This window comes from Acanthaster planci, linkage group LG16 (genome assembly GCF_054643075.1).
Source record: "Acanthaster planci isolate LZ-2023a linkage group LG16, COTS_SCS, whole genome shotgun sequence".
Lineage (NCBI taxonomy): Eukaryota > Metazoa > Echinodermata > Asteroidea > Valvatida > Acanthasteridae > Acanthaster > Acanthaster planci.
This window is the reverse complement of record NC_141792.1, coordinates 6,144,265-6,159,891: the sequence shown is the minus strand read 5'-3', so window position 1 is coordinate 6,159,891 and position 15,627 is coordinate 6,144,265. Positions and strand designations below refer to the sequence as shown.

At 39.8% G+C, this 15,627-nt stretch overlaps 1 protein-coding gene and 1 pseudogene across 1 annotated transcript; both read right to left on the bottom strand.

Annotated features, from left to right (window-relative positions):
* Positions 1 to 2,743: 2,743 nt before the first annotated feature.
* On the bottom strand, positions 2,744 to 12,925 carry LOC110989824 (phosphatidylinositol N-acetylglucosaminyltransferase subunit P-like). The gene is made up of 4 exons (XM_022254473.2): positions 12,755 to 12,925; positions 7,373 to 7,445; positions 5,365 to 5,483; positions 2,744 to 4,523 (listed from the first exon to the last, which is right to left on the bottom strand). Exons 1-4 carry the CDS (start codon positions 12,834 to 12,836, stop codon positions 4,411 to 4,413), a joined length of 387 nt encoding a protein of 128 aa, XP_022110165.1. The 5' UTR covers positions 12,837 to 12,925; the 3' UTR covers positions 2,744 to 4,410.
* Positions 7,876 to 9,150, bottom strand: LOC147796439 (uncharacterized; annotated as a pseudogene).
* Positions 12,926 to 15,627: the final 2,702 nt, after the last annotated feature.

Genomic DNA, 15,627 nt, shown 5'->3' with positions numbered 1-15,627 from the left:
AGATGAATCGCTGGTGGGATGGGGTGCGTGCCTCGGCGAGACCTAAACGGGAGGTCGCTGGACGTGCCAAAACAGTTCAGTCACATCAATTATTTGGAACTTCAGGCAGTGTGGTATGCACTCAAGTCACTTCTGGCCTGCTGCAGCAACAAACACGGTCTGGTGCACACAGATAGCACTTCGACAGTGGCATATATTTCTCACAAGGGAGGAACACACAACCAACAGTTATCACGTCTGGCGGTACAGATTTGAGTTTGGTGTCTTCGTCGGGGCATAGTGATTTCGGCAGAGCATCTTCCGGGGTCACAGAATGCCATAGCGGACATGACTTGTGTGTTCTGTCTACAAAAGTTAGCCAAATGTGCTTCAGTGCAGGGGCCAAGTAGAGAAATTGTTCTCCCTAAGTACCCTACTAACAGGAAGCTTTGTGTAGTCAGGGCACTGGATGAATACCTGGATCGCACGAGTTCTGTGCAGCGTTCTGGGAGTACACTTACACTTGCTACACTTACCAAGTATCACATCAATCAGGATCAAGTGAATGTTATGCGTGTACTGAAACCTCTTCTGGCCAAATTTAAATTTCTGCTGCGTCATTGGAGAAGTGCAAAAGGATCACGGTCTAAAAGCAAGCTTTGCTAAAAAAATGGAAAAAAACGTTGTACAATTTTGCATTGCCCCATTGCACTGGATCACCGACTCAAATGAAACTAGAAAAAGCAGTGCGCGACCTGGCTAGTGTTGAGCATGAACTCAATGACACAAAACAAGCACTTGATCAAGCTCAAGAAGAAAACAAAGAACTTTCAAAAAAGATACACCAGTTGACAAATCAAAAGAAGCACAAAAGTGGTGAGCAAGGTAAGACCAAAGGTAACCTCAGTTATTGTGATAAGCAAAAAAGACATCACAAAACATCACAAAAACCCCCCAAAAGAGTCAAAATTATCTCTGCAGGATTTTTCAATGGGAGGATGGAAACAGACAAGTGTCACATTTAGAGATGAATTTGATGAGGAAGTTGTTGTTTGCCTCGAAGATGGTACGGAAAGAAGAGTTTTGTGATGATGACATTGATGAATTGATTTTCATCTTGGACCAGTACAATATCCCTGACTGAGGCTATCGTGAACTTGCCCAAGCCAAAACATCTTGCAAAGTTATAAAAAGGCGCTATGCACTTAATACAGGTATTGAACTGAAAAATGCCAATTGCCAGGTGGGTACATCTCCCTCACTGACTCATTAATTTCAAAACTGTCTGACCCCAAAAAGAACCAATGTGATCAAGGATGGCAAGGTACACACAAATTAAGTGGAGATGGTACTAGAATCACATGCAAGCAGAATTTTTGTGAACTTATCATATACACTTGTGTATGAAAGCACGTGCATGTCTAAACATGGTAATTACATGTATCTCCTGGCAATTGTGAAGTGCCACGAAGACAATGCTTCAATTAAAGCTGCTCTTGGTGATCTGATTCAGGAGTTTGAGAACTTGTCCTCCATAATCGTCAATGGTAACATGATCGAGGTCGATAAATACATTGGCAGAGATCTGAAATTTCTAAATCAGGTTATGGGGATAGTGGGGTTTGAAAGTAAATCGGCATGTTTGTGGTGTCATTGCCATAAAGAGGAACAGTTTGATATGAGCAAAACTTGGTCAATAACTGATTCCAAATTAATGTAATGTAAAGGTGGGGAGATGCATGTTCAGGATAATGGAAGGCAAAGAAAAATACAGCAGTTAAAGACTGACTCAGATCTGATTTGGGACTTTCTACTTCAAGAAAAATCATGGCTATAAGTTGTACTCCAGTGTTAAAGAGGCAAAGTTATTGCAGACAACTGTTTTTTGAGGAAGAAATCCTCAGTAGAGACTTCTCTTGTTTAGTCACAAAAATGGCATATATATATGTACATTATACACTATGGTACCATATTCAGTGGGATGTTCATGAAAAAGATGTACATCTATAATGTGAATAGATATTTATATTATAATAGATATAGAGGTATATTTATGGCTTTTTAAAACAGCTTTCCTTTTTAGTGATATTGTTAACATTTTGGTCATTGGGAAATCCTTCAAAATCGACCTTAATTTTTTTTGGCTCATCACAAAAATTTGGGGGTATGATTCAGTAGCCCACCCCACCTCAAAAAGTAGGGGGACACGTCCCCCATCCCCCCCCCCCGATTTATGCCCATGCTCGCAACACAGGCAGGTTCTGTGCTGTCATCCTCATTTATCAATGAGTAAATTATAGCTACTGTCAGTTCAACTTACTCAAGTCTGCTAGTCTATTTTACCTTATAGTAAATTCTGTGAGTTTGAGTTAAAATAAGTTGAGCTAGAATAACACTGAACTGACAGATATTGTAACCTGCCTAAGGTGGTTGCTTCAAACTTTGAAAGAATTTGTCCATACAATGTACACGTAATCATATGATCTTGGATTTTATTCTTGTTCCATTTGTATGTAGATCCACAAAAGAAAATTTCAAGGAGAATGACACTTTCCCTATCCCTTATTGAGCAGTACAGATTGTAGAATGTCAACATGACTTTGTCATGATAGAGAAGCAAGTGTCATGCTGGACATTTTCACCATCCCTTATTGAGCAGTACAGATTGTAGAATGTCAACATGACTTTGTCATGATAGAGAAGCAAGTGTCATGCTGGACATTTTTACTATCCCTTATTGAGCAGTACAGATTGTAGAATGTCAACATGACTTTGTCATGATAGAGAAGCAAGTGTCATGCTGGACATTTTCACCATCCCTTATTGAGCAGTACAGATTGTAGAATGTCAACATGACGTCATGACAGAGAAGCAAGTGTCATGCTGGACATTTTCACTATCCCTTATTGAGCAGTACAGATTGTAGAATGTCAACATGACGTCATGACAGAGAAGCAAGTGTCATGCTGGACATTTTCACTATCCCTTATTGAGCTGTACAGACTGTAGAGTGTCAACATGCAACTGAGGAAAGACAAGGCCGGCTTGAGATGGCCCCTCAGTACTAGTACATGTACTTTGGCAAGTCCCCATGGTCAAAGTTCATCATTTATACTCTGAAGACTTCAGTGTCAATCTGTAGTTGAATCTAAGTAGATACCATTACTGCAGTGGGAGCACATTCCTGTCTGTATTTCACAACAAACCACTGGTTGAAGGGGAAGGTAACCTGACCATATACTGTACAAGTACTACCTGCAGGTGAACATGGTAGCAATGCCATACTGGCTTCTCATTCTGGTTACTGGATAAGTCTCCTGAAGGGAATCAAACCAAACACATACATATACAGAGCTCCAAATGAAAGTCATCACCCCTTCAACCTCTGGCACCAACCAGGTACAGACATTGTTCGCATTGAACCATTTCATTTTTTGTTTATTGAGTTAGAGGCATCTTTAATTATGGTACCGTAACCCGTTCAGTGAAAGCTGATCCTTTAGGGCCCTCACAATGAAACGACAATGAAGAATTGTTAAGATTTAGTTTTAGTTTCTGTTCTCAAATCAATGATTAGTTGGTCCTTTAAGTTGTTTAGTCGGGGCCAATGCTCTCAACAGTTCATTCCCTCACTCCTTTGAATGTGATATGCAAGATACATGTACATATACATGTCAGTGCAGAAACCCACATAGGTGCATGTATGTAGTTATTAAATATGTTCAAAATAAATCCATAAACAAGTAATACATGTACATGTACATGAATACACTTGTACAAGTCATAACTGGTGGCTCTGGAACGTTGACAGCCATGAATTTGGAAGAATTCTCATATAATTTATACAGTTGCATACTTCAGCAGACATTTCACGTAACATACATTTTCTTCTCTACCGACAATCACTCATCTGCATACATACATGTACATGCCCATTTTAACAACAGGTGCAATATTGCTTCTTAAAACACCCTATCCACTGTTTCTGACTTGACTACGAGTACACCTTGTGGCATCAACTGTGCTATTGTACTGTGCACTCAAAAAGCTGCATGTACCCATGGTGCCTTCACTCTGAAAAGCACATACACTGTATTCTTAATAAGCATTTAAAGCAATTACTTGCATGATTGTTCAATGAATTGGAAATTGGGATACATTTGTATTGGCTTTTGTTTGAGTGAGTAACATCTCTGTTACATTACACAAACTCTATGGGAGAGGTGTTATAAATATTCAGTGAAAATATAACCCTCAGTGAATCACCTCAAGAGGTTAGTTTTACCATGCCATTCCAAGCAGTCATCTGCAGTGTCTTGAAGCCCACACCTCTCACACCAAGCAACATTGAGGAACTGTCTTGAACTTGATCCTCTTTGCTCGAGCATGCCATCACATCAGACATGAGATTCTCCCCAGGTGTGACCACGGTCATCTTTTCAGGTACAGACGGCGGTTGACTTCACTGATTGGTATGTCACTCAGTGCAGGAACTGCCTTGGGCTGAAGAGCATTATCGGGACCAACTGGTCTTGTCAGGTCACCTGGAATAGAATATCCATAAACAAAATGAAAATGCATGATTTTTCCACTGCACATAACTAGCTTTATACTGGTACATCTCACGCAACCATGTCAGTACATTGGGCAAGTCACACCACCGTGTTAGTTGAAGCACATACCACCTTTCTCCAGATGAATGCACTAATACCACAGTATTACAGCTTCTAATTCTGGTCGCCAAATTAATTTATACACATCACTCACTGTTGTCAACAGAAATTCCTAGAATGTTACTTTTTAGACAATTTCCTGTTACAGGGAGTGCATAAACTTAGTTTTTCTCTTGTCATGGTGTATTATCTTACATGGCAGCCCACACTCACTTTCTGTCTTTATCATTGATGGACATACATGAACGATATCATTCATGGTGGTCCATTTCTTTCTTGAACTCTGTATCTCTCTTTCTTTGACATGGATATGTTTCTGCCAGGACTTACATGGACTACAGTACAACTAATTGACCATGGCATACAACTTCTTATATCTGGGATAATACTGAACAGCTTACGGCTATACATGTACATGTAATTAACTTACAGTCATAACTGACTGCTGTCCAAACAAGAAGCCAAGACAGAATTAACTTGAGGCCAGAAGTTAAAAACTCCTCCTACAGATACATGCATCACATTAAACAAAGACATACGAGTGCATGTACACGTCACATAAACAGACACACTAATCAAGAAGAAATACGACGTACGAGTACTGGCTACAGATTTTTTAAAGATACATTTACATGCGCATGTAGCTACACCACAGTAAAGAAAAATGTGAGGCCATGAAAGCTAGGCACATGCCTAGTACTAAGCCTGTTACCTGTGACAGTTTTGACTGAATCAAGTGAAGGCGCAGTGATGAGATTGAATGCCACAAAAAAGACCAGAACAAACACGAAGCACACACTGATGTAGGTAGGAATGGCAAGAGCCCAGTATCTGCAAACAGGTCAGAAGAAACTCGGGTAATACGTATACATGAAATACATTATACATGTACATGTACTTGGTACATGTACATGCTTTCTTTGTAAACTGCAAGCAAGCTGTTCATATACATAAACCAGCAAGTTAAATTACTAATATGGACAATCCTTGTTATCATGTGCCTACATTTCAGAAAACTCAAAGATAATGCTTGTTTTTCTCACAATCTGAACAATATCCAGAACACTGTCCATTGGCAAAACATAGGGACACACAACGGTAGCAACAGACATAGCCATAGCACTGGAAGCCCAGGTTGGACATCTACATGTAGTCTTCACTACATTACGACTGACATCCAGGTTTTGAGACTTCTTAATATGACCAAAACGTTAATACTGACTAGTTCTTGGTTTATCTGGTTGAAAAAAGCAAAACAGTTTCACATTTATATGTTCTTTATGTCCTTATCTATCTGGCCCGGGTTAAGGAATTCCAGAAAGAACCTGAACTGCAAAATCAAGGAAAATAACCTCAGAGACAATGCTCCATTTTTCAGTTGTATATGTAATTCATTCGTTCTCGAGTCTTACAGTGCATGTACAGAAATCCAAGCTGCGTGTGCGCAATGCGCATGCACTATTTCCAATGAAGGACTGTTCCATGCCTGCTACACAGAGGCCATGCCTGGTACCCAGCTACCCAACATGCCTATATAAAAAATCCAGGTCCATTTTTGTCGGGATGAGGGCTTCAGACTGACCAGTAACCTGCTATTGGTACCACTAAAAATGTACTTTTGTTCAGCTTTACATTTGGGTTTATAAAGATAAATTTTCAAAACAACTTGCTGCACTGTACATGTACATGTACCGGTATTTGATATGAATAATCTTGATCAGCATTGCTTACTCCACAAGTATGCAGGGTGCTTGTAATGGGAGTAACGGTCATCAACAATCTCTCTTTGAAATGTTTGAACTTGTAACAAAATAAATACGGGGAGCCGTACTTGTTCACCAGCAATCGATCATACAGTACATGTCATCAACCTCACCATATTGCACCCACTCTCGCATGACGTAGTCCATGGGGACGAGGTTGACATATAATCGTTTTGGGCTTGCACTGCATGCTCACTATATCATCCAGAATGAAACAAAAACTAACAGAATTTCTTCTCGAAGGCAAGGACTGGCCTACATGTAATCTTTGTTATTGTAAACAATCAGCATAAAGCTTATTTAAAGCCAATTTACAATGCACCCTAACTAGTACAGTGTAGACAGCCTCTGCTGTCAGACTGGCTAGTGGGAAGTTTTTCAACCGAGCTTTGCACGTGCCCAGCATACACACAAAGACAAAACATGTAATTCACACAAAAACTAGTTAGGTGTACTCAGCATGTTTTGCGTCCAATGCATCTGAACCAGTATACACAAGTATTACACGTACATGTACATTGTACATCAAGACAGTTATTTCTTGTTCCCACTGGGAGCAGATTGGTTAAAAAGGACTGTTTGCATGACATGCCACCTGCAAGTGAGCACGGTCAAACTATAGTGATGGCTTTCAATTCTGGTGACTACATTAATTTTAAAACACACACATTCTTCAATCAAATACTGTTAAAATCTTAATGAATTTTTTCTGTCAGGAAATAAAGTGTAATGGACATGATAGATGGCTTTATCAAGAACATGTTAAGGGAAGGGCAGAAGCTATAAATACATACAACTACAATACATGTATCAAGGTCATTAATAATATCAACAAATACTTCACATGCAAAATATTTACATGTAGTCCGTGCACATGTATGTTCTCAACCCCCACTGAGGGTTGTTTTCACCTTCAAAATACAAAACTTATGTTGTGTATGCACGTCACAGACTTACTTCTGAGGCCAATACGTCAGTCCAATGCTGTGAAGCCATTTCTCAGGTACAAATGCCCATACAACATACAGTGCTGTCAAGAGAGATAAAAAAAGATTAAGAAGAGGCTGTAAAAAGATTATCAATGATGAAAATAAGGTAGACGTCAGCCATTAATTTTCCTGAAAATACATTGTTTGTCAGACAGAAGTAAATGTGCAGATCTACACATGACTGATCAGGCTGGAAAAATATGTTTATATTGTAACCATGTATCTTGTAAAATGTAGCAGGACTATTTTCCAGCTAAACTGCAAATATGAAATCTTTTTACTGCCAAATTTGGTCCAAAAAGTTAACAAGGCGCGCATGTAGGCCTCTAACCCTAACCCTGCTGAACACATCAATATCCAACAGGTGTAAATACATGTATCTGTTGGATCCTGTTGGATTGAGCAGTAGATGTGAGTGGCATATTCTTGTTGGATCTTGTTGAACTCAGCAGGGTTTTCAAGAATGCTGGAATGACTCTGCTGTTGGATTGAGCAGTATCGGAACAGTTTCAAGTGTTGGACCTTGTTGGATTGAGCAATATTCATACTTTTCAAGTCGTTGGATATTGTTGGACTGAGCATGGTACTTAAAGCGAGCTTGGAGAAGGGTTACGGATAACGAAAATTTACAAGAACGACTTTTGCAAGCTGCCTGCATCAGGCATGCAAACACTACTAATGAGTTCATTAAGAAGTATCAAGCATGTGATAATTCTCAGGTCACAGTGCAAGTCACTGAGTGTGCACAGTAAGCGTAGCTTTCTAACATGTTTAAAAATTAACATCTGTGACAGTGACATTTGTAATGCTTATTCAACTTAACATGCCAGTTCTTGTGGCAAAATTCTCCTTCTGATAAGCACAAGTTTAGAGTTTATTTTTCAATCAAAATAAGCACAAATTTGTGAATTTATTCCACAGATATATTGCGTATAAGTCATGATTGATCCCCCAGTTGACCCATGTATGTTTTGGGACATGGTTTAGGAGAGAACAAAGAATGTTCAGATAAGTTCCCCTTCTGCATTGCCACAAAACATCAACGTCAGCCTCTGCTTTGTGAATCCCACAGACAGATGTGGCAGTGAGCCTGAATACTTAGATCTGCTAAGTCCAATAATGTGCCCCGAGTTGCTTCTCATCTGAAATCCTGTCTCATCTGCATTCCAGATTCTTTGCGGCTTGTCCAACATTTATAGACTGGACAAACTAATGGTAACTTTTGAACCAATTATTTAGCTTGGATTGTGTTACTATTATTCTGGAGGATTCCATAAGAACTTCTTTCTTTTCAACCACGTCAGTTTCTGGACATGAATGAGTAGTACCAGATGTAACTTGACCAGCAACTCTTGAACTTTTCTCCTTCCTTGCAAAGTTTCTCAGGGAAAGCCCCATGCCCATCTTGGCCATTTCAGAGAGCCACTTGGACAGTGGATGCTCTTCTTCTACACTGAATGTTGTGTCAGGACTACACATCTATCTGTTCCCAACCTCTACATCACAAGTTATTATTCTGTGAGGAATGCCATAAGACAAGGAATTCTGCCTTGCTGCACTCTTCAATGGAATATTTTCATGGACTACCTGATGAAGAGCAACTCTTGCAGCTCCGCTTGGAGCCTTCAAGAAGCCCTCGGAGTACTTATTTTTGATTTTATGCTGTGAAGCTGAGCTGAAAGTAGTACAGGGGGGCCTTTTCTTTGCTACTTTCCGTAAAATAAGAAATGTTGTAACATTGTTAAGTTTTTAGAAAGTAATTTGATGAAGCCTATTATAAATAAGAAATCTAGCAATTTCAGATGGCAAGTACATTTGGTATTTTCATGTCAACATTCTCCACAAGTTTTAAAATTGATACCACGTTGAACCAAGTTGGTGTGGGTAAAAACCGTACCGATAATATGGCAAAAGTATAAACCAGCTTCACAAGAAGTGCATGTTATTGGAGCTGTGTGCCTCAGTCAAATTGTTACAAATAGTCAATTATACAATGTACATGTACATAGTGTAGTCCTTTAAACTAACAAGTCAAAAGCAATAACTGAAAACTAATGAGATTAACAGTGTTTGTATTAACCAAGGTAAACAGTGGGCTTAAATTTCAGTGGCCTTCCGGTAAAAATTCAGCATCCACAGGTACCCCTGAACAGCCCCCCTTGCCACTGCATTACATGTACATTTGCACAGTGTACCATGGGGACCAACACTTACATTGTACATGCATACCAACACCATGTAACACTATTCTGCTAGTTCAGGAAGATAAAAATAACTTGGCCTGCCAATCTAGATGAGCAAGAAAATCACGCAGAAACATTACAAAAGTAAAACTACATGTATAATGAACCTTAATTCAAAATTTTAAAAGTTGTTCTGCAATGCTTTGGCAAATGGTGTTGCAAACAAATGTACACCCTCCCAAAAGCAAAAAATCTTCCTCAGTGTTAGAGTCTATTATTTTGCAGTGATAAACTTACTGTAGACCAACTGAACTTACTTTTTTTCAACATTTGTTAGCCTGAATTGGTGGTAATTATTTGACTTGGAGTCAAAACAAAAAAATGCTTCATGTTTTTAAACCTTCAATTTTTAGCATAAATCCTTTTAAGACTAAAATGTTTTACATGTAACTTGTACAGCCCAAGATTGTTTCTCAAAATTAAATTTAGGTCCTCTAAAATTAAAGTCTGAATAAAAGTTGCAGAAAAGCATAGAACAAAATGTTCTAACCTTTCTGAACATGTGGATTGCGAGCAATATTTAGCAGCATGATGAAGCAAACACAGTCACAAAAACATCAAATCTGCACGACCACACAGACAAAATTTACAGCTCACTGCGATGCAACACACAACAGACACCAGAGAAACCAGGGCCATAAAATTTGACACAGCACGGTCAAAACCAAAGATTGTATAGCGCCGCAAGATGGGGAACTTCACCATGAATGCGCGTAAAACGTTGTTATCACATGGGCGCCATTCTGGTTGGACTACGCCTGCGCAGTGCATGTTAATACACAGGCGCAGGCGCCGCGACAGGCACGCACACACATTAACGTTCACACTCAAATGGCGCCCATGGTCATAACACTTTTATGGCCGAATTGCCCATCTTGTGCCGCTACACAGCGCTATATAATCTTTGGTCAAAACGACAGTTCATGTAAACAAAATTATTTTTGTCAATACCTATACGTATTCTAAAGATAACTTCATTTCCAGGGATGTGCATCCTTTCATCCCTGAAAGTCAAACGGTTACTGCTGAATATCAGTTACTTGTTCAACATTGAATGTTAAAAGTCAAATGAGGAACTCACTTCACATGGGTCAAGTATTTAGCCTATTATGCATATTGACGTATTTTTTGTGCACATATACATGTACATTGTATTTTATCATAACTTCTCTTCTAGTTGTATGGAGGTGGGAGGCCTATTGTGGGAAGAGTTCCATATACAGACGCAGGTAATCCTTCTCTTCAGTGACTTAATAGCCATCAGAAAGCAGAAACATGTCCAGAAAAGTTCAATTTTGGGGAAAAAAGTTGTTTACTTAGAAAACAAAGAGTTTTTCAGACTAGTCCCATAGGGTTTGTGCACAGGGTGTCAAGTGGCGTCCTAACATGGAACTCTTTCCCCTATCATTTGAATGCATATGAAGTTCTTATCCATTTTGTGAAAAATAATTGAACACTGTGAAATTTCCATGAGTCTACGAGCTACCGATGGCCTTTTCTAATTCATAACTGTGAAAGACTGTTTCAAAATGGGGAAGTCAACCTGGAGATTACATGTACACACGGTGGGTGCTACTTTCAGGCAATCGTTCAACTTCCATGACTTCAAGTAGGCCTACATGCGGAACTAGACATGCTAGACTGCGAAGTCACATAGCGTAGAGCAGGTCTCATGACAGTTTAAGTAGCGCAATCATACAATTACTGGTAGGCCTAGTCCGAGTAACTCGGGCCCTACAAATCGCCTTTTATAACATTTGGACCCAACAAATTGCCTTTTTTAACCCTAGCCCTACATAATACTACAAATTACTACTTGTAGTAAAATGTAGTACTGTCCGCTGTCGCTTGTAAGAGGACATGACTTTATTGTTCTGTGAAGCCATAAGATATAATAGATAAGACAATGTAACATACAGTGCTGTGGCACTATGAATGCATGGCTTTATTGTTCTCTGTACAAGTAACAATGGAAGTAATCTAGCCAGAAATAGTAATTTGTACCGCTAGGTCCTTCAGGCTCAGACTATTACTTAGTATTTTGTAGTACTGTGTAGTGTAAGCCAGACAATATGCTTGGCGGTTAGGGTTAACATTTGGGCAACAAATTAATGTTAAAAAGGGCAATTTGTAGGGTCCAAGTTACTCGGACTAGCTACATGTACCATTGTACGCTACTCGGACTATTCTGTGGGATTGTAGGTCAACTCGCCCCCTGGCTGACTTGCCAGTTACCGACTCACCCCTTACTGACTCATCCCCTTGCCAACTCGCCCCTTTACCGACTTGCCCCTTACTATCCCACCCCCAAACAACTCGCCCCCTAGCCGACTCACCCCCCTTACTAACTCGACCCCCGGCAAACTCACCTCCTGACCAAGTCACCCACTCAGGGGAGAGTCTGCTGGTTTGGACGATTAACTACATTTCCAAAGTAGGCCTACATGTAAGTGTCCTGGCAGAAGGCACTATATTGAAGAATTCACCTTAAGAGATTGAGAATTATTCAATAAACTTGCATTCAGTTGACAGACTGTTTGTAAAGCACGTTAAGCGTATCAGAATTCATTGTCTAGCACACATCATTACATGTACCTCAACCTATTGCTATTTAAATTGTTCTGTGCAACTAATTTTGTGTAAACTTGTGGTTTGCTCTCAACTTTAAGCTGTGTTCGTCTTGTTTTTATTATAACCAAGTTATGACTATCATTATTATTTTCATAATACATGTAATTTATAATTATTATCCGCCTCTGGAAAGGGCACTTAGATAAACGATTAGCCCTAATGGTCAAAACTATACCAGCACTATCTCCTTTGACGGGGCGCCTTGATCAGGAGGTGAGTTTGCCAGGGGGTGTGTTGGCAAGGGGCAGACTCGGCTGGGGGGCGACTCGTCTGGGGGGCAAAGGGGCGAGATGGTAAGGGTGAGATTGTCAGGGGGCAAGTGGGCAAGTCTAGTAAGAGGCAAGTCTAGTAAGGGGCGAGTCGGCGAGGGGGTGAGTTGACCCATGGAGCCTTGACCTAGCTGATTCCGTCTACAGTACGCCTACAACTGCACCCAACATACTGTACATGTATCTCACACACTGTCACAGACTTACTAAAACCGAAGATGGAGCTAAGATAAAGAACGAATCCGTAGATTGCTCGCTCCGGAGTGGGTGATGGGTTGATATCAGCCATGCGTTTCTTGGCTTGAGTTAACTTTTACGTTCTAGACGTTAGACCGCAAGTGGGTCCACGACGCATAATGTGTGTAAAAACTTTGGGTCTCGTGAGGGCGCCAAACAAATTAAACAAGAAATAGGACAGAAATTTAGTCACGGACGTTTTATGTCTGTGAATGAGATGCATGAGGTACTTCCAAAATAATAAACTAAGCTTCAAATAAAAGAATATGGAACCCCAAACAGTGGATAAGCCCAACTTTCCCAGTTTCTGCTGGCAATTTTTTTATTGTTATTATTATTTTTTTTTTATTTTCCTGTAAGCAGAAATTTGGGTTTTACCAGGCCTCAGCATGTTGGGGCTTACTTTTGTTGATATACCCTTGCGCGGCCCCCAAAGGCTGCAGTGTCCAAATTGAAGGAACATTCTCTGCCAGGCGGCGGAGGCGGTTAAAAAATACCCCTGACAGATTCTTTCGAAGAGAGGGATCTGTTTGGGCCAAGATATTGTGGGATTGTGTAAGTTTGACCCAGAATCATCTCAGGGGGGAGATTCAGGGGCACCCATCTGGGGGCAAAGCAGACAAAAATGTGACTGAAAATTGTCAGAAGAGCCCGCGAAAGGTGAGGGCTCATTTGAAAAAAAGCTGCTGAGAAGACTTGGGGACATTCACTTTTGCGGGGTGAGTTCGTTTTGGGCGGATAAATAAAAAATCATTGGTTAGCCAACTAAAAATTGAAAATTAAATAAAATCTGAAGGATCAAACAGCATATTGTTTTTGTTTGAGAGGCCTCAGGGACTTCAGTTGCCTGCCATGGGGCTCCAAACTTGGTTGATTTTACACTATTTTCAGTGGAGCTTGAATTGGTTGAGTGCACCTCTAGACGTGGAACACTTTGGAAGACAATGGGACAGAGAGTGTCCCCCCCGCACACACACCCAAACACATACACCCACCTCAGTGGAAAATACTCATTTTTCTTGAACTGGGAATACGATTTTCAGCTGGCTTTTTGTATAAGGTTTCCTTGACTATTCCCCTTCCTTTTACGACGATGCCCCTCCCTCAAAATGCCTCTAAACTCCTTTTTCAGAGAAAGGAAAACGTCCTGTGCGGGACGTATGTAAGTCCACAGAACGTCTTCCTAATTCTTGCATCGTGTGGACATCTTTTGTTCACAAGTCCACGAAAGATATGTAAGGTTAGGGTGATTGTTTGATTGGAATTTCAGCAGTTCTCTTCAGACATCTAGGGGGATGTTCAGGTAACAATTAATAGTCTGGAGTGTATACAGGGACATGTTGGGGGTACCCCTCGGTCCCATGTCTTGCTGGGTATATTGACTAGTTAGAGCTGTAATGACTTGCGTCATCAGTGATTTGACTTGAGTCACAATGTTTGACAATTCGACTCGTGTCCCAACGGGTAAATGACTCAACTCTCGCACTGAGTAAATCATTCCACTGATCTCTCAATCGGAAGACTTGACTCGAGTGAAAGCTAATATGACCCGAGTCCTAAAATAAAAATATATCTCTTTGCTAAAAAATATTTGCAATGGTTTACTTTCTCAGAACCAGATCCGAAATGTAATTCTACATTAGTGGTTTTAAAAATTGTTCAGGTGATTTGTATTTCTGTCATTGATGGTTGGAGGCCGGGTAATTTTACGTCCTGATTTCAACACACACAAAAATCATCATGCTATTTCAAAACAAATGGACATATACGCAGGTCAACATTCAACTTATCAGAAGCAGACTTGTATATTGTGCACGCAAAAAATCTAGACTCAACTAAATTCTGGAACGTTTATAAGCTGCCGTTCGCCTAAACCCATTCCTTCAAGTATTTGACATCCTCAGCAATTCTCAGTATGGCTTCCGAGCAAATTAGTCTACACAAATGACTGTTATTGACCTTATAGATAAAATCACCCAGTCACTCGATAAGTCACAAAATACTATTGGTGTCTTTCTTGATTTGTCCAAAGCATTTGACACATTGATCATGATATACTACTGAATTAACCGTCGAAGTATGGGGTTAGAGGGATTGCCCTGGACTGGTTTCGAAGGTATCTTTTTGATAGAATGCAATTTGTCGATTGGGAGCATCAAAGATCAACATTCCAAACACTTAAATGTGGTGTCCCCCAAGGCTCAATATCAGGTCCCATTTTGTTTCTCTTATATATAAATGGTTTATGCAATTTTATTTGCCGATGACACTAATATTTTCTACAGTTGAGACAATTTGCAAGTAGGTTTGAGAACTGTGAACAGAGAACTACAAAACATTTCCACATGGTTAATCAGTAACAGTTTATCCATAAATTTAAACAAAACTGCTTGTATGTACTTTACTAAAACAAATAAGGACATTTCAATCAAATATTTATATTAATGATTCAATAACACAAAAAGTACGCAGCGTAAAATTCTTATCATTGACGATAAGGTTTCTTGGAAACACCACTGCCAAAATGTACACACGTCCATCTCTAGAAATCTTGGTGTTCTTAGAAAACTGAAATTACCCCACATTTTAATTGAACCTTATTTACACTATGGTGTATTTAGCTTGGAGCAAAACTTATCATGCATACTTAAAGAAAATCTATATTAATATTGTTCAAAAGAAACTTTTAAGACTAATGAATACCCGGTAACTCAGGTTATAGATCACACTGTCTTAAATATCTACAAATATCACTTGCGCGTTTTGATGTATACTTTTGAGCGCTAAATCCTTCCAACGGCCATACAAACTATGTTAACTTGAAACAGTTCAATCCATAATTA

What these genes read in the sequence shown, in the direction of transcription:
- LOC110989824 (XM_022254473.2), bottom strand. Translation starts at nt 12,836, where the DNA reads ATGGCTGATATCAACCCATCACCCACTCCGGAGCGAGCAATCTACGGA. An exon ending in CTGACGTATTGGCCTCAGAA is followed by an intron (nt 5,484 to 7,372) that starts GTAAGTCTGTGA and finishes ACCTGTTTGCAG; the next exon opens with ATACTGGGCTCTTGCCATTC. An exon ending in TTCAGTCAAAACTGTCACAG is followed by an intron (nt 4,524 to 5,364) that starts GTAACAGGCTTA and finishes ATTCTATTCCAG; the next exon opens with GTGACCTGACAAGACCAGTT.